This window comes from Carassius carassius, chromosome 15 (assembly GCF_963082965.1).
Source record: "Carassius carassius chromosome 15, fCarCar2.1, whole genome shotgun sequence".
In the NCBI taxonomy this organism is placed as follows: domain Eukaryota; kingdom Metazoa; phylum Chordata; class Actinopteri; order Cypriniformes; family Cyprinidae; genus Carassius; species Carassius carassius.
The window spans coordinates 350143-369039 of NC_081769.1; the positions used below are offsets into that span (position 1 = coordinate 350143).

Genomic DNA, 18897 nt, shown 5'->3' on the forward strand with positions numbered 1-18897 from the left:
TTTGATGATGCACGCTGCTGCTGTGCTCAGGGTTTGGGGCGTGGCTTCTGTTCAAAGGACCGCCCTCTTCAGACTCCGCCACAACATGAACGCGCACAGACTGAACTCTCTCACACTGCATGAGCTGAACCCAGCACAGCAGATACTGGCCAATACACAGAAATACCCTCGATTATTCATAGAGAGAAGACTTTCATTTACATCGACGTATTGGCAATTTAATCTCATTTTGTTTCTTTATATGTGAGTGTGAATGCAGTCTAATATAGACATCTCCAGATTTATTTTCTTACTCTAAGCAGGATGTTTGTTTGTTTTTTTTCTTCTAAGGATTAAAAGATCACACCTCCCTTGTCGACATGCAAAAATGAAAAATACACATCAGCGTGTAGCTTTAAAACCAAGTTTGTCGTGTACACTGGAATGAGGTCAGACCCAAAAACTCCTCATTGCACTCGTTGATTATTATTAGATTCCTTTTTTTTTTTGCGCCAATGAAAAGAGAGTGGGCGTGTTTTTGGCTCGGGGAAGGGTAGAGACAGCAGCTCATTGGCCGGCCGCCTTCGCTATTATACCATTGGAAACGGATAAAGCTGCATGAAGCAGAATACAGTCTGTTGAAACTTACAGACTGCTTTTAAGAGACGAACACTTGTGCTAGCATCACATCCCGGTTTTCCCGCATGGTTTGAACGGGGAAGGATATGCAGAAGGAGTCAGATATCTTCCGAAACTCGAACAGAGCTGTGCTGCGTCGCGCACACACTAACACTGAGCCCTCACACCACTGCGCTCATATACAAACTTTCAACTGCTCTTCGACTGTTACAGCATTATTACTGGATGCACGGACACTGTGGAAATCGGACACTGTTTCAGCTCCGTGAACTCTATGATAAAGCCACGCCACTGCACTGAGCACGACTGAAAGCGTGTGTGTGGTGCACCAGCTCTCCTCAGGACTACTATCAGACTGAGTTTTCTTTGGCGACACGTTGGACTTTAGAGTGCTCGCTCTCTCGCTCTCAGACCGCTGTAGCGATGGTCCAGAAAACAAGCAGCACGGAAAACCCCGATGCGCTGTTTGCTGGGGACTCGTCCGATTCCGGCGCGCTGGATCTGGACATGGCTTCTTCCCCGACCCCCGGCTCCACGGCATCCGGGGGTGACAAGCTTGACCCCGGCTGGTGCAAAACCCCCAGCGGTCACATCAAGAGACCGATGAACGCGTTCATGGTGTGGTCGCAAATCGAGAGGCGCAAGATTATGGAGCAGTCGCCGGACATGCACAACGCGGAGATCTCCAAGAGACTCGGCAAGCGCTGGAAGCTCCTCAAAGACAGCGACAAGATCCCGTTCATCCGAGAGGCGGAGCGCCTGCGGCTCAAGCACATGGCAGACTACCCCGACTACAAGTACCGGCCGAGAAAAAAGGTGAAGTCGAGCGGCTCCAAACCGAGCGAGAAGGGAGAGAAGCTCAGCGGGAGCAGCTGCGCCAGCGCCGGCTCGAAACCAGCCTCGAAGAAGAGCGGGAGCTCCAGGTCCACGAGCAAGCCGCACAGAATAGTCCTGACCGGCGCCAAGGCAGCGTTCCCCGCGGATCACCACTCTCTTTACAAATCCAAGTCCGCGTCGGCTTCCAAGCAGATTCCCGACAAGAAGGCGAAGCGGGTGTACGTTTACGGAGGCGGTAGCGGCATAAGCCCGTCTTCAGCAGCCGTGCCCGGCAGCCCGACCCTGAGCAGCTCCGTCGAGTCCAGCGACCCGCTGAGTCTGTACGAGGACGGCACGAGCAGCGGCAAGGAGGGCGCAGATTCCCCCAGCAGCGCGTCCTCGGACCGCCACCGGTACACCGGCATCCGGGCGTCCTCGCCCGCTCCGTCCGGGTCGCACTCCTCCTCCTCCTCTTCATCGCAGTTCTCCTCTTCCTCCGACGAGGAGCTCGACGAAGACATGCTGGACGTTAACCCGAGCCCAGGCTTTGACAGCATGTCCATGGGAAGCATCGGCTCGTCGGTGCTGGACAGAGACTTCGACATGCACTTCGAGTCCGGGGCTTCTCATTTCGAGTTCCCCGACTACTGCACGCCGGAGGTGAGCGAGATGATTTCTGGGGACTGGCTGGAGTCCACCATTTCTAACTTGGTGTTCACGGCTCACGTGCTGAACTAGGGGAAATGCGTCTGAGGAAGAACACTGAACACAAGGGATAACAGACAAGTGTGTTTGTTTGTAAAATAAGCCGCAGTGTGAAGGCTCCAGAAGCTGAACAGATGCTGCGGTGCTTTGGTGAAACGCGGACAGGATGGAGAAGCGAAGCCGCGCGTCAGACGCTTTGTCGCGGCAGGGCGGAGTCATTTCCCCGCGCTCGGAGCGAGAGGAAGAAATCCACCAGAAGTGCTTCGAGAAAACACGTTCTGAACTGGAAAACTGTGATTGATTTGCACGTACATGAAGGCGGCCTTTGGTCGCCTGTTTAATCGTTTTTACTTCGAAAGAGACGTTTATGAACATTCGCCTTGTGGACTTGATTGTTTAAAGAGGTACTGATATTTAGGCTGATTTTCAGCGCGGTGGATTTATTAATAAGGTGGGTTGACAAAAGACAAGCCGTTTTTACATGGGGGGGGGGGGGGGGGGGGGCATGTTATCTGTCGTCTCTTGTATCGAGATCTCAGTTAAACTAGCGTTAGGATGATTTAAATGGATAGATGGCGCTATGTTTGATTTCCTACTCGCAGAAAAAAAGAAAGGAAAAAAAAATCACCAGCTGTTTTCATTCTTACCTTCAGGATTCAAACACAAACTCAAATCTGTGCTGAACTTTATATACTACTCTCTACAATTCAGGACCAAACTGTTAATTTCGTCATGGCTGTGTTCTTTTCTGTTCTTCAGATGCCATTTTTATATGGATGTATTTATATTGAAACAGTTCGTCTTATTTTGTGTTCCTGTAAGAACCCGCATCTGTCTGTCTCCTTCTCCGAAGAAGGGCTAGAGTTTTCACCTTTGTTTTTATATTTAAATGTAGACTTTTGACACTTACAGAGAGGAAACGTTTGATTATTTTCTCAGTGTATTTTTGTACAAATATATATAAAGGGGGGGTTTTCTAATTTGAAGAGCCAGTTTGGTCTGAATCGACCTCCTGTTTCATGTTTACAGTCTCAATCTGCAGGCGTCTTAAAAACACACACACACACACACACACACACACACACACACACACACTCCAAAAACACAGTTCAAGCCAACATGTGCTTCGTTTTTACATTTTCCCTGATCGTGCCGAATTAAACCGATTGTAGCTTTAAAACGAGCGGTTTTCTTGACGTTTTATATCTAATATCTAGTCGTTACACATATTCAAATGGTCCATTTGAGTTTCGCGACGATTATGAACTGCGTTCCTCATTGTATTTGAATATTTAATCTTTTCTACTTGTCGGATAAGTATAGCTAATTGTTTTAGTATCTTAAGGCATGGTGAATAGATTTGTATTTCCGATTCAGGTTTATAGCTGTTGTGTAAAAAAAAAAAAGGAAAAAAACCCTCTTTGTACAGCTGTATCATATAAAAGATTGTGTGTTTTTGTATGTTATTGCGCTTTATCTCGACAGGCACTATCTTTATACATCCTTGCTTAGCCTTTTCTTAATTTCAAGGTGCTTGTTAAGGATTTTTATATATACAGTTTAAATATATGAACTTCCATCCTTCCATTCTGTGCAATATGCTGTGTAGAAATCTTGTTATGTCTAATCATGCCAACACATGCCAGCTTATCGTGTCAAGTCCCTGCCTGTCAGACTGTTCATATGCTCCTGTACAGAACTTTTTCATAAAGGAAATAAACTCAGCTGGAACTGAACCCTAAACACTGCCGTTGACTCACTTTTTTACTTATTTGCATAAGTGGGCGTGTCCCTGTGCTCCAGTTGAACCGTCTGCCTTGTCTGTTTGGACTTGCAAAGCACACATTACCTGCCTCAACGATTCTTTTAACGCTCACATAACAGCAGCTGCGCGTTGCTTACTGTAAATGGCCTTTATATCTGAGCACGTTTATAAGTGTCTGCAGGTCAATGTACAATACGCCTCATGGTGACAGTCATTTAATGTGCGCGTGCCAGCTCACTGGAGTTCGCGTGCTCCTTGATTATGAATGCACTGAAAGGTGATCCATGTGGCTTGATGCACTCAGTGTCTGGCTGTGGCAGACTCTCCTCCCCTTCCCCTTCTCCAGACAGTCTGGGCTCTCAGACGGGGATGGGCTGCGAACGACTGCATGCGTGATATCTCCCCTGCACTGCCATAAACCTGCACGCACACAGCAATATACGTGTCTATATTTAAGAATGCATATAAACAACCCATGTGGCACTGGAGGTGCATGCATGTCTCTCGGGTGGTGTGGGAGTCTCTGTGGCCAGATCTGCTCTCCAGAGGGAGGGGTGTCAGACCTGTCTGTGTCTGAGGACTGCAGTGAAAGAAGGAAAGCTCAGATATCACCTCGCAAGTCTCCTCGGCGCAGTTTCGCGTGGGTGCAGTCATTGTCTTGTAGGCAGCACATTATATTACCGTTTCCTCCAAAAAAAAAGAGAAAAAAAGGTTTATCTTTCATAAGACTTCTGGAAGCCGCTAGAGTGTAAAAGAAGACAAGCACAGGTTTCTCCATTTTCACTGCCTTACACAATCACAACAGAGCCGGTCTCACAGTATTTTATTCATAATGTGTAGCCAAATATAGGCCTAAAATATGATTGAAAGCACTGCTGCACAGTGAGAACACATCTGCTTCCTTTTACTGATCTGTTGTTGTTCTGTATTACTGAATACGGTTATTAATGCTTTGTGTTTCAGACAACAACATGGGATCACACATCATAAGTGATCATTAATCATAAAATCATTTTTTAAATTATTGTCAACAACTGGCCTATGAAATAAGTGACTGATTAATCCTACTATTATACTGAACCATTACATTTGATTGAATTTATATTTAAATTGAACAAGATTAATTTTGTGTGTCCAATTGTCAGTATGATTTTTTTTTAAAGTTTGGTACAGAATGTGCTTATTGTAATATTTCAAATGGCCTTCATGCAATAATAATAAAAATAAAAATAAAATCCAAAAGGTCCAAATACAGCGGCATCCTGATCTAAAACTGTACTCAGTAAAACACAGGACTCTGTGACACTAATGTGTTTAAATATAAAAGAGACTCTACTAATACAGTGCATAATTGTGTATTAAATGAGGGCTGAGGAAGTTGATTTGAGTTTGTTTCTGAGGGTTAGTGTGCTGATGCTGGCTCTGTGCTGATCTCACACTAACTCGAACACTTGAGGTCAAATACAACCTGTTAAGAGGACAACGAGCTGCTGAACAGGACTGAAGACGGGAGCACAGTCTGAACAGGTGTTTACAGATGTTTCTGGCACAGTGTGTGTCCTACATATACACTGTGAAATTAATGTGTAACACTGTGCTTTTGTAAACAACATACAATATCACATTAAAAAGTGCAAAAACATACATGTGCTAAACATGTTTTACATGGTGTTTTACCTGTGATCAGTCTCAATACCTCATTATAACTCATTTTTAAATAATAATGATGATAAACATTTGTATTGCTATGTTATGCTATTGGTGGAATAAAACATAAAGATGTGTTGATTAGTGATTCATGTTTCATTGTTCAAACGGTGTAATCCAGTACATTTACTCCTTTGTCATAAACATGCCTTAGTCACAGTTATCTTTGAGCTTCAAATATTGTAGTTATCACTCAGTAACTAAGAATTATATATTATCAATGGTCAATTTACCAGCATTGTAAGCATGAAATTGAATTATCAGTATTTCCTAGAAATGCATTTTGCTGTCAATGTACTAACTATTAATTTGACTTTATTGTCATTGCAAGAGATAATTTGTCCAATATTTACTGTAGATGTATGGTGTGTAATGAAAATGCTAATTTGAGACTCTCAGATCTTATCTTTTTATGTTTATTATTTTTTATTATTTAACGGCATAAATCTGTTACAGTTTCATTGTTTCATATTCAATGTTATGCTACAAAAACGAGTGCATTTGCAACTAAACGATGGTAGATTTTTTCAGAGTGACATTTATGTCCGTTTTGGGAGAAAATAAAACAGTCCTCATTACTGAAAGAGCTTGAGGAAATTTGCTGCACATGCATAAACAAGAGATACTTAAAATATCTTAATCTGAAGCCAAACAAACCACAGACCAGAGCTGAGTGAACTACTGATGTTAAGTAGAGGTTTTTACACTTCATATTTTGCTTAATGAACTCAATAGCTGTCGTTTATAAATTCCTATATCATCATTAAATACACCTTATGAGTTAAGTTTACCAGTTTCTCAGTGTTAAACTATCTGTATTTTCATGTAAACCACATGTGGATTAAATCCTTTACAAAACAAAACTCTTCTCTGCGTCGTAATAACGTTGTTGTGCTGTATTTAGTCAGACTTTGCTCAGAAATATAATGGGCTACTTTTTTATCACTTTTGACCTAACCAGTTTATCACATTGATTCAGTGCAATGTGATTGCATTGATAAAATGCAAAGAGTAAGAAAATATATTCCATTCGGGATCGTGACTAACAACATGAAGTGGATTAAACATAATGTTACCTCAGTGTTACCCAAACTGGGCTTCATAAAGGGTTCATAAAGAGTTTAATGAAAAGCTAGCAATTAGCTAAATCATAAAAATGTAAAATGAAAACAAATCATTTAAAAATAAGAATCAAACTAAACCACTTATTAAAAAATATCAAATATTTTATGTTTACTTAATTTTTGGAAACTGCTTATGTAATCCAGATAAACCCAGCTCTGATTATCACATGCACAACTAACTATATTTTGGGGGTTTCTTTGCATTAATGATTCAGTACACTATTTGTGATCTTATGACTGGAGCTTAACTTGATAATTATTTGATAATACATAAGACTACATTTGAATGAACTGAGTTTAAAATGACCATATATTCCTAACATATATCAGGACACTCAAACAGTGACACTATATATTAAACATATAAGTAGTTAAATAAATGTAATTGCATTAACGTGCATCATGAATCCAAGTATATCAGGACACTTGTGTTGACATTGAGATGACTGGGACTCAGGCTTAGGCCTATTCTGACAAGAGAGCAATGCCATTCATATTTACACAACACAAAACAACAAACAAACAAACAAATGATTGTTGATGCCCCTAGCATAGGTGTTTAAACGAAACACAAGTTTTATTAAGACTACCTTATTTAACTTATCCTACATGGCCTATATATTTAGTAAAAGAACCCCCCCCCCCCCTTTTCTTTCTTTCTTTTTCTTCTGGAAATTACAAATGCAGTGGTTTATAATCCATTCAGTTTAGTTTTGGGGTAAAATAACACAAAAGCAGACAAATGCTTGTTCCCAGAGGAGCCTTCAATGGCACAAACTCTTGGAGAACACGACTGAGATGTAAAGAATCAAACGCTCCCTCGCGGTGTTTGTACCGTGGAGAGCAAACTGATCCCAAATTTACCGATTTCTCGTGCACGCGCGGGTAGCCGCCTCCAGTAAGTTGCTCTCTTTGTTGTTATTTAGTTGTACGGAGAGGGCGGGACTCGAACTGAAATGAACAAGGCGCGGCCAAGAGCCCCTTCCTTCACACGTGTAGACAAAGGGACCCATCAACACAACCCAAACATGCAGGGAAAAGTTTTCCCGTGCGCGCGACTCCACGCCAGGACCTCGCGAGGCGCTCAGGTGAGTTAGCGGCACGCGCTCAGGTTAAGCTTGTTTCGCGCCCAAATCTGTTTCGTCTGAGTTCTGTCTTGGAAAGTTGTCCAAGAGTTGTGCGTCAGCTCGCAAAGTTGAGCACAAAGCCGGAGGAGCGCTCCTTTGTTCAGCGCGACTCCAGATGCTCAAACTATTGATGAAGATGAAATATGAAGAAAGTGTGGATGGCAAAAAACAAAAAAAAAACAAAAAAAAAACTAGAGGATGTATTTCCTAGAAACAAGGGCTTGAGAGTTATTTTACACTTTTGGCTCATGTGGGACTAAGGATGACGCAGGAAGACAAAGCTGTCAAAAGTTGATTGGCGAAGGAAGTTGACCGAAAATTACGCATTCAAAAGTATTTCTCATTTAATATTAAACGAAAGACGAGTTTGTTTCAGGAGAAGCTGCAGGCATTGATCTGTTTAATCTCCCGGATGATGCAGTAGTTAATCGCGAGGCTGATATCTCCAATTATCTGAGTACGAATAGGCTACATACTGATTAATTCAGCACACTTGTGCTTTTAATGTCCTAATTAAATCGTTCACTATTAGATACGATGCTTTTGGGTGCCGTTTGTGATGATTAGTGAGCGTGAGGTGGACGCATAATGTTGAGATTGTGTGAAAGAGCAACAGGTTCAGGAGCATTCGCTCGCGCTCCTTTGTTACAGAACTTGGAGACACGACGAGGCTCTTTGTTCCTCAGACACCGAGCACAGAACACGCTAGTTCTCAAATACATCACATTGAACTGAATGGTGTTGACTTTTTAAAACGTTTGCTACAGAGAAAAAAAAAGTAAAAAGATAAAATCAATAATTTACCAAATGAAGTAAGAAGTCCATCACTCCCTACTGAAATATACATTTTAACATAACTTTCACGCCAGAATATGTGAAAATAAATGAGACTTTTAAAGGCAATGCAGCACAGCTCATGTTAGTATTTCTGAAGTGATCGTTTGACTTTTTATTTCATTTGTGATGTCCCTGTTCTCCTGGAATAAGCGCTAGTTCCTGACACAGGTCCTCTGGAGACCCGAGGTTAGGTCACTTCTTAACAAGTGTCACATCTTTCATACAAATGTGTTTTTTCCCTTCTCTCTAGCTTTCGCTTCTACAACCCCAATGCAGTCGATAGATGTGCACAGCTGAATCATTAAAAATGTACAACAAATACAAAAATACATTTTATTTTAAATTTTAATTAAATTGCTTAATCCCAAAATAATTATCAGCTCGATTCGATTTATTGTGTCTCAGATGGCCAGTGGGCCTGCCTTGCCTGCCGAGATTTGAAGACTGTGAGACATGTTTATTAAACGCTTTTTAATAGTTATGCATGAAGCAAAAATATTTTGGGATTAAACAATTGAATTAAAATGTAAAATAAAATGTGTGTGTGTATATATATATATATATATATATATAATATTATTATTATTATTTTTATTATTATTATTATTTTTTTTTTAATTAAAATCGCATGTTTTGTGTTCTAGGCCAGCATGCACGGGACTTTCAGTGGACGCCCTCTGAAGGATTTAGTTAATTATCATTTTTCGCTGTGGAATATTTTTCTTCTCCTTCTGGATTATTGGATATTCATAATGAGAATAATTACTTTCATCGTAGCTTTAGACACCATGGACAAACATAAGGTAAGTGCCCTACATTTAAAACGCATTCGGTAAGCTATGTAATTTAAAAATGTGCACATAATTCATAACGTCTCCAAAAATTCAAATAGTGAGCTACATATTTAAAAATGTGCGTTTGAACTTCACTCAGCACTTCATAATGTACTAATGCATGTTATAGCGTGTTACTCTAATGGACCGATGCAACTCTTCTCGACTTAATTGCGCTGGGCTTCGCGATGACGTCATTCAAGTGCTGCACCTGTCAGTCAGGGGTGATTGAAAGCCTCAGACTGTCTCTGAGAGCTGTGTGTGTGTGTGTGTGTGTGTTTCTTCAGCAAGTGTGGAGCTGGACAGCGCACAGCTTCCGCGGGAAACACGCAGAGCCGCACTGCAGCCCTCTTCTTTATCAAATGAAAGTGACCCCTTCATCTTCCTCTAACTCTTCACCAGAGTCCAGGATCGAGTGAGCTCAGACTGCGTCGGAAGCAGCCAAGCATCCCGCGCACGGCGTCTCTCCGCTATGATGTCATTAGCAGCCAATCAAACGCGAGCGGGAATCGTACGAGCCAATGGCACGCCAGGCGGCCCCGCCCACCGCGCGCTCTGTCCATGTTGGAAATGAAGTAATGCAGAGAAAAGCAGCCAGAAGTACACCGAGGTCTGGTGTGTGCTGCAGCCTCAGAGGACATGGCTTTACAGATAAAACACGGAAATCAAGTGCTCAGAGTTTGATTCACACTTAACACTTAACACAAGCGTTTAGAGACGATCTCACTCTGTTCTTCTGTTCTCTAACCTGTTCCTTTCATCCGCATTATTCAGTATCAGAGGAGTCTGATGTCAGTCCTGTGGCTCGTACAGTCTCAGTCTCATGTGTGCTTCTTGTAAACAATTAGCAGATATGCATATAAACAGCCTTTTAATTAACAGAGGGGAATAATCACAGCTGATAGACATGTAGACGTAAAAGAGAAGCAAACTGGACTCAAGAACAGCTGTTACTTATTCTCAGCTGGTTAATGAAAACAAGAATATATAATCACAGGAACATTTGGAGTAGCGATAACCTCCAAAACCAAAGGTGATACCTTTTTTAAAAGCTCATTATCATCAAATGTTTCTAAAATGTTCTGAGGCAGATTGCTTTAACAGCTATTTTAGGAGAGTTTGTGGCTTTGGGTAATGTTTCACAGATTTAGGGTTTAGAGCTAAAAGGCTTTGTGTGAAATACTCTTGCTGAAGTATGTATGAAGACAGTGAGTGCTGTGTGTGTTTGTGTTCAGAGGTTCTCGTGATGAACTGCTCCTTCATCTCACACACACTGCATCAGGTGTGTTTGGATCAGGCTTGAACACACGTTCTCTGTTTCAGTTCAAGCTGAAACTGCATTGCTTCTATTTCTTGTTTCTATTTCCATTGCTGTAATGCAAACGAGCCCAAATGCTTAAACCGCACCGCTGTGGTGATGAAGGACAGATGGTCCTACACGTGTAATGCACTGGGAATCAGCAGTCTACAGATTAGTCACTTTTATCAGAATAAAACATTGTGCAGTGTCAGACTCCTCCTGACCTTAAAGTGACCAGCCAGTAAATGACATCATGCATGAGAATAAAGCAGATCATCTTAAAGGGAAAGTACAACAAACCATGATCAATCTGTCATTGCTTACTCCCCCAAACCTTTCGAGTTTCTCTCTTCTGTGGAACATGAAATACGATTATTTGAGAAACTTCTGCTTTATTGTCCATACAATGAAAGTCAAGTGTACCCAAATGGTGACCAAATCTGTTGACCATCATTCTGCAAAATATCTTCTTTTTTTGTTCTGCAGAAGGTGACCTGTCCCTTTAAGAGACCTTTCACTAAGCTTACTGTTGCTAACTCAGACAGGCTTTACAGAACGTTCACAGAAGTGTATTGCTCAGTAAAATGTGCTGATGAAGTGATAAAAATGGATGAACTGTGACATTTTGAAGCATTTATATCTACTGTTTACTGATTACAGTTTTCAGCTGCTTACACACGCAACATCTTTCCTTGTCACACAGTTTCTGAAAGCTGTCAGTCAAACAGCAGAAGCACACACCAGATCTACAAAACATACACTAATTCTCAGACTTTGACTCAGTTTTCAGTTTCATGAAACACACAACACACAATTCTCTGTAACACACACAAATCTAACAGGAGTTCATATTATGGCAAAGGTGATTGCTTTGAGATGTGTTTGTGATGGTGTGGTTGTGTTGTTGAATGCACTGATTCATTTTGCAAGAGATGTGTGGCATTTTGCATTTTTTGTGTGCAATTCTTGGATTTGTGAAAAAGAGGGCAGTTGAAAACTACTGTAAAACACATTCTGCGTGTGAATCAGAATGGAGAATCAGTTCTCAGTCACTGAAAAGAGAAAAGCCTCATTTGACAGCAGTGTCAAGAGACCAAACATGGACTTGCATCAGAAAAGAGTAAAAACTTCTCTCAGAAATTATGATTTGCAATAGTTGCTAAGCGAGGACTGGCTTGTAATGAGTTATTACAGTGTACAAGCATTTTTATCACACAAATACATGAATATATGAATACGTAAAAGCTGGAGCTGAATCCATCGCTCAGTCTAATGAAGTACAAAAATGAGTGTTTATCGTGATGTAAGGCATTTGTTTGTGTATTTAAGTCTTAAATTCAAACATTACTCTATTGAAACACACACTTAGTTACACAAACACACACGAACGTGGGAATTTCCTGAGTATCAGCGTGTGTTTATCAAGTCCAGGAGATCCAGCGCTGCAGCATCAGAACTGATTTAGTGATAGTTATACAGCAAGGAAATAGAAATTCAGTCTGGATATTCTATATAATCAGACAATCAGACAATATATATAAAAAAAATTTAATTGTGCAAATTTACAGTAAAAACCAGAACTTTACCGTGAAACAATATTGTAGAAACATTTAGGTTTTACAGATTTAATTGAATTTTACAGTAAAAACCCATATTTTATGATCTGATACAATGTTAATATTCAAACCTACTGAAGTATTAATATCTGTTTTGTAGCTTTATAATACACTGAAAAGCACCAAAAACATTTTTCACTGTAAATTAAAAGGTGACTTTTTCTTGTTGTATTCTCACTAGTCAAGTCATCTTTATTTATATAGCACTTTAAACAAAATACATTGCATCAAAGTAACTGAACAACTAGCTGTAAATATAACAGTAATCTTCTTACAATTACATGAAATGTAAGGTTAGATGTGTTACAGGTTTCCACCATACAGAATCCTACTGTTAACCAATTAACAGGTTTTTACTGTAGCATTTTTTTAGTAGATACTTGTAGACATCTACTGTTTGAGACTGTTTTTCTCATGTTAGATTAACAGTAAAGCGAGAACTCTAAAATAAAGAAATACATACATACACAGCTTCATTCTTTTATATTTGAGATTCTTCATAGTGTAGATTCACTTTGGACATTCATTAACCCACTTCACGAGGTGATCCTGGGTTGCTTTTAAACTAAGCTGATGTTCAAGCATTTAAGCAGAAGCCTTTCGATGAAAAGCTTGTGAGTGTGAGTGTGTGTGTGTGTGTGTGTGTGTGCTGTATGCCGTGTGTGTTTGAGCTCAGTGCAGTGAAACTCAATTCCTCATGCATGGGCTGTTTGAAGTCCAAATGCTCTCATCACGTCACATGACCTGCTCATCACGAGGTCAGAGGTCACCGGACAGTCTGTCCTGCCAGAGCAGTAACACGTGTTGCTCTTTTCCAGTCTATCTATCCATTCTCACGGCAAATGAAGGTCATTTCTGTCGCGCTTGCCTTCGAACAGTGTGATAGTAATGCTGTTAGTCAGTGCGGTCACGCTGCTTCAGTTAGTCCACTCAGGTGTGTCCAGAATGCAAGACTTTCAATTATAAGGCTTATTTCAGCTTTTGGCCTTTTGTTATTTGAGTCTACTAAACAGGATGAACCTAAAGTAGATTTCATTTTGGTTTTGCTGGTCACGTTAACCAACCTTGAAGGAACCTCGTCTGGTCTTAAAAGCTTTGGCTGAAAACAGAGACATGCTATAGTAACACACCTCGATCTGCTTATATTATGAGACCTAATCCCATATGTAATTGAGGACTGTCAGCGATTCAAGAGCTCAGATATATAACTTAGCAAGTGTTTATTGTAAAAGCGAAAGCTGCCAGTGGAATCGGGTTTTTGGAAGCATTTCAGCCCTGCTTGACACATTAAATCTAGACCTCCTGCTGGGGCTTGAGATGCACAAGGACTGCAGGTTTGTCATCAGGCCAAATGAGCCATGGACTTCACAGCCCAAACCACGCCAAAACAGTGTGTTAACACACTCAATGCAGCGTCACAGACAATCTGCCGAGTACCGACTGAATGAGGTGCTTTAAACCAAAGCATGAAATCTTGGAATTCTTGCTGGATGCAAAAAAAATATTTTATTTATTTATCGATTGATTTATTGGCGAAACTGAAAACAGGTTTGAGCTTTTGGAGAATGAATGAATGCCCTGCTTTGAGGATCATCCCATGATTGCAGAGATGATGCAGATGTTGGTAGACTGTGCTCAGGACGTCTGCAGTCTCTGAAGGCTTGAACACCTCCTGCTCTACATGCTCACCAAAGCTGCTTACCGTGTGACATACACTGCTGTTAGTGTGTCTGCCGATGGTGATGATTGCTTGTCTAGCCAGTTGTTCCTGCAAAATGTTGCTCCAAGCATGTATTTTCATATTAATATTGTTGTAGTCTAGAGATATCATCTATTACAGACATGGGTAATTGGAGACCAGCAATATAGACCTCTTCTCCATTGTTGTTCAGTCATTGTTCAATAAGACCGTTGGCAAAGTTTGTCCTGCTCCTCCTTCACTGTGATTGGTTGGTTGGGTAAAAAGTGGCAGAGATGAGCACTGCATTTGACCAAAAGTTTCAAATGATGGGCAGGTGCTCAGCATTAAATAGACACTGATCACGCTGCTGCCATATTTAATAAGTGGCACTCTTATTGAAAGTATGTGAAGAACACTGCCGGCCTCAAGAAAAAGTGCTTTGGTGGACACAGGGCCTTAAGGCTGGTTGGATAAATGTGGCATTGTATATTACGAATATTGTTGGCTTTTTGATGAATTGCTTTTATAAGTCACTAGAAGTTGAAGTGTTATGCATGAACGTAAATGTAAACTGATGGTCAGATGTACTCTGATAAATGAACAGAAGCAGAATGTTGGAATTTTTCAGAAAATCTCAGTCTGGTTGATGTGAGAGGTTGTTCTGTCATCATTAAAAGGCTTTTAAAACATCAGTTATGATTTCTACAGTACCATAAATACAATGCAATATTTCAGCTTGGCCTATTGTGTCATCACTTTAAAAATGACATGTGTTTGAACACCATCTTTTAATGATAGGTCTTGCCAACTGGGTAGAGCTTTAAACCGTAATTACTTACTCATATGCAGCTCATGTGAGTGTTGAACACACTCTCAGTCTCAGACTCTCTATCAGGTGAAGCTCAGATGAAAAACCTGTTCAGTGAGGTTAAAATGATACTGTGTGTGTGTGTGTGTGTGTGTTTTTAATCTACTACTACCAGATAAAACATTCTTTTGAAATCATTTGGGAGATTAAATTTAAGTGAAAATAAACCAAAGTGAAAGCATCAGAATTTGAATCTCACTCTCATATGTCCCTTCAAAAGCTGCAAAGTGTTATAGATCTGAGCCTGTAAGACAGGATCCCATTACTTTCTAGAATAATCTGAGCCCCGTGTCGCTCCCGAATCCCTGTTTCCCCCAGAACGGGGAGAGGCTAATGTGTGTGCACCATGCCCGGAGGGCTAATCCTCGTCTTGTCTGTCTCTCTGTAAAAACAGTCAATGATGCAACAGACCAACAAAACCAATGAGCTGCTCTCTAGCACTGGAAGGAGCACAGCCGCTGTCTGTCAGCAGTGGTGCAATAATTAAATGCGATAAATTATACATGGCGAAGGAGTGGCACTGAGTGACAGGTGCAAGAGAGCCATTGTGTGGAGAGCCGAGAAGCACCACGAGCTCACGCCATTTTTTAATCATTTCAGGTGAGCCTGTGGACAAGGTTGGCTGGATGTTGCGCATTAGGCTAAAGAAGGGGCCTTGAAGCACTTTGGGAGGGCAGCGATTGCCTCCTGATGTTTTTACAGCCCTGGCGAGGCAAGCGGCTCGTTAGGCTCCGCTCCACATGGGGGAAGATGGCACCCGCCGGCCCTCCTCAGGGTTTCACAGTACTGACCCGGCTGAGCGGGCGAATAAGCAGGCGACTCTGCCCCCGGTGGCCAGCAGCGGTCATGCACCAGCAGTTTTGCACAAATCCCTACATGGTTACCTCATTCACAAAAAGGTCACTGAAGAACAGCAGGAGAGCAACATTCTTTTCCTTCAATAGACATATGAATCATCTGTCTCTGTGAAAAAAAGAGACATTCACTGTGAGAGCTGCAATCCAATTTACAGACAAGCAGGGATATTTATATAGCACACAATTCAGAGAGCCTAGATAAGGAGAAAGGAAAGCAAGAGATGCACAAGGAATAAAGATGATGAGATTTATGTTAGTGATTTTAAGCAGGCTAAAACTATTTGACATGCTCAGATGTTTTATAATGGTTTGGTCTTTTCTTTGAATGCACAAAGAAAATCTAGTGATCATTAATAGTGGATAGACTGATGGTTTTTGATGAATGAAGGCAGAACCAGAATATTTTGAAGGATATGTCTGTAAAATGCTTTTACAACATCACAGGAAATCTGAATTATACAGTACAATACAGCTAACTGTAAGGTAACAACTTTTTGTGACTTGTAAAATATTAATGATGCATCAATTTTTTCTGTTACATTTGACGTCCCAATATTATAGACTTCTTTCTTCATAGAAAACACACATAGGACAGGAATGGATGCAATGAACATTTTAAGAGATTGTGTGATTCTCTGAGAAATCGAATAATATAATAATATAATAAATATTGCTGCAAGCAGCGATTACTGGGGTTCAAGTACTTTAAGGCCTTTATTGAATCTAAGCTGTTATGGGCTAGGCCAGCTTGAAATTTTAGACTGATAATACAACACATCCATGATAAAGAATCTTGCAAAACACACATACTCAACCTGAAATGAAAGGGCTTAAGTATAATACTTAATACAAAGTAAACATACTTACACATGCAAACACATTTTGCTGAAGATATAGAGATTTAAAGTAAATGATAGGTAACAAAATGCTTACTGCAAGTCTTCACTTTATAATGTAATTTTCAGGTCTCACTGTAATATTAATGAGGCATAATTGCAAAATGTGATTCCTTCAGTAAAATGAAGTGGTAAAGTTTGACAAATTGTGATATTAAATGCTATCATACTTTATAATTCTATAGACATGAATATAAATGGCAGACCTATAAATAGAGCTATATTAGTGAGCAGAATGAGCCAATTAATGGCCTTTTACTGCCATGTAGTGGCTAAAATAGCAATTCCAGGGATTTGGCCTTTAAAATATGCTGTTTTTCAACTATTTAACCGTTACAGAGGCAACTAATAGTTGAGCCCCATAAATTTTGTATTTTGCATACTTTTCTCTACAATCATATGATACATGTGCTCACCATTAATGAAGTCTTGAGCTTTATTTGAAGATTTATAGAGTTTTGGGTACACTAAATCATGGCTATTTTATTAAATGGCCGTTTAATATCTGTCCAAATTTTGAGTTTAAAACCCTGGACTAGTTCACAAAAGTAGGTTTTGGACATAACAATTTTTTTTGGTGAAACCGTAAGTCGCTCCACTTCTCCACTTTTGTTTGTCTCAACCCAAAGATTGAAACAATGTAAAGTTTTTAAGTCTGTGACAAACGGTGTAAAAGCTAAGGCCAAAAATGGGTGCATTTTGTTTTTGCATGTGTGTTTTAGTGCCCCCTTTGGCCAATTGGGACGAGACTTTGTCAAGCTCTCCCCAAATTGAGCGCTACAATCTGGCAAAGTTTCTATGCGTTACGGTTTGGTCTCCACGATCAGTTTTACGGCAGAAAAAAAAAAAATTAAAATCTTAATAAATAAACTGTTTTACTACGTGCTTGAACTCCTAATAAAATCAAGAGCCAGATCACATAAACTGTTAAGACTGGCTACTGTATTATCAGAGTCAGGTTAGATTACCTGCCCTCAGTTGCATAATGTTTTAATAAGATATGTACCTTTACAAAAATTAAACAGGGTTTTATCTACAAATAAATAAAGGGTTAAACTAAAGTAAACACAAATTAACCAGTTTTAGACAAGTGTGATGTGTGTTCTCTGCAGATCCTCCTACCTCTGTAATAAACACACAAGCGATCATTAAAGTGGGAATGAGTGGGCAGCATGTGACTTTTCTCCCAGTTGTGCAACACATCATTGATAAAATCAGTGAGGCAGGCCTGTCAGCAGTCACAGGTTAACGCTTTTTGTATTTCAGCAACTTTGACATCTGTTTCACACCTAAATCTCTCGTGCTTCACAAACAAGCGCAACACGTCAGCTGGCGGTGTTAGGACGTCCCATTGAGTCACGGCGCATCTGGCTGCTTCTGGATAGAGGCATGTGCTCACGCTCCTCTCACACATGCACATATCTCCATCTCACCCTTGCTGAACATTTGTCTCGGCTTTAGGAACGCTGATGCACTTTGCACCATGCCTGGCATGGAAATGAGAGATGCTGTACGTGTCTGATGACAGGGCGTCTGCAAACGCTTGCCAAATGTGCACTTTGTTGGCCTGTGCAGGGCCGTATTAAGAGCACTGTACCTCAATAGCACCCCCCCCCCCCAAAAATAAATAAATAAAATAAAAATGTCATGACAAGGAAAAAAACACATATATGCCGCACTGGACTATAAATCGCATTTATCTAGAACCAAGAACCAAGAGAAAACATTACCGTCTACAGCCGCAAAGGGGGCTCTATGTTTTCAATGTAGGCTACAGGAGCACTGAGCAGCATAGAGCGCCCTCTCGCGGCTGGAGACAGTAATGTTTTAACTTTAACTTCAATGGTAAACAGGGAGAGTGCAGTCAATGGCTTCTGTGTCATTGTCGTCCTGAGCTCATTCTTCAGTCGTTTAAAAAAAACTTTCGATCCATGGAACATTTTGAATTGTAGCTAAACGTCTAGCGTCCTTGTCTTTCTTTAACTGTCTTTTTGCAAAACCACTCAATTGACATCTGTCCATTTTGATTCATTTTCTGTAAAAAAATGACACATTTGCGCGTACTTGGGGACCAACTCAATTCTGACAGATTGGGGACGGAAGGGGGGGACTGATAGTGGTCATGTAATCTTTATTTATTTATAATT

The 18897-nt window shown here is 40.6% G+C and overlaps 1 protein-coding gene across 1 annotated transcript; it reads left to right on the forward strand.

The window, feature by feature from the left end:
- Positions 1–601: 601 nt before the first annotated feature.
- sox4b (SRY-box transcription factor 4b) lies at positions 602–3882 on the forward strand. Its single transcript, XM_059567200.1, has one exon. It carries the CDS (start codon positions 1042–1044, stop codon positions 2170–2172), a length of 1131 nt encoding a protein of 376 aa, XP_059423183.1. The 5' UTR covers positions 602–1041; the 3' UTR covers positions 2173–3882.
- Positions 3883–18897: the final 15015 nt, after the last annotated feature.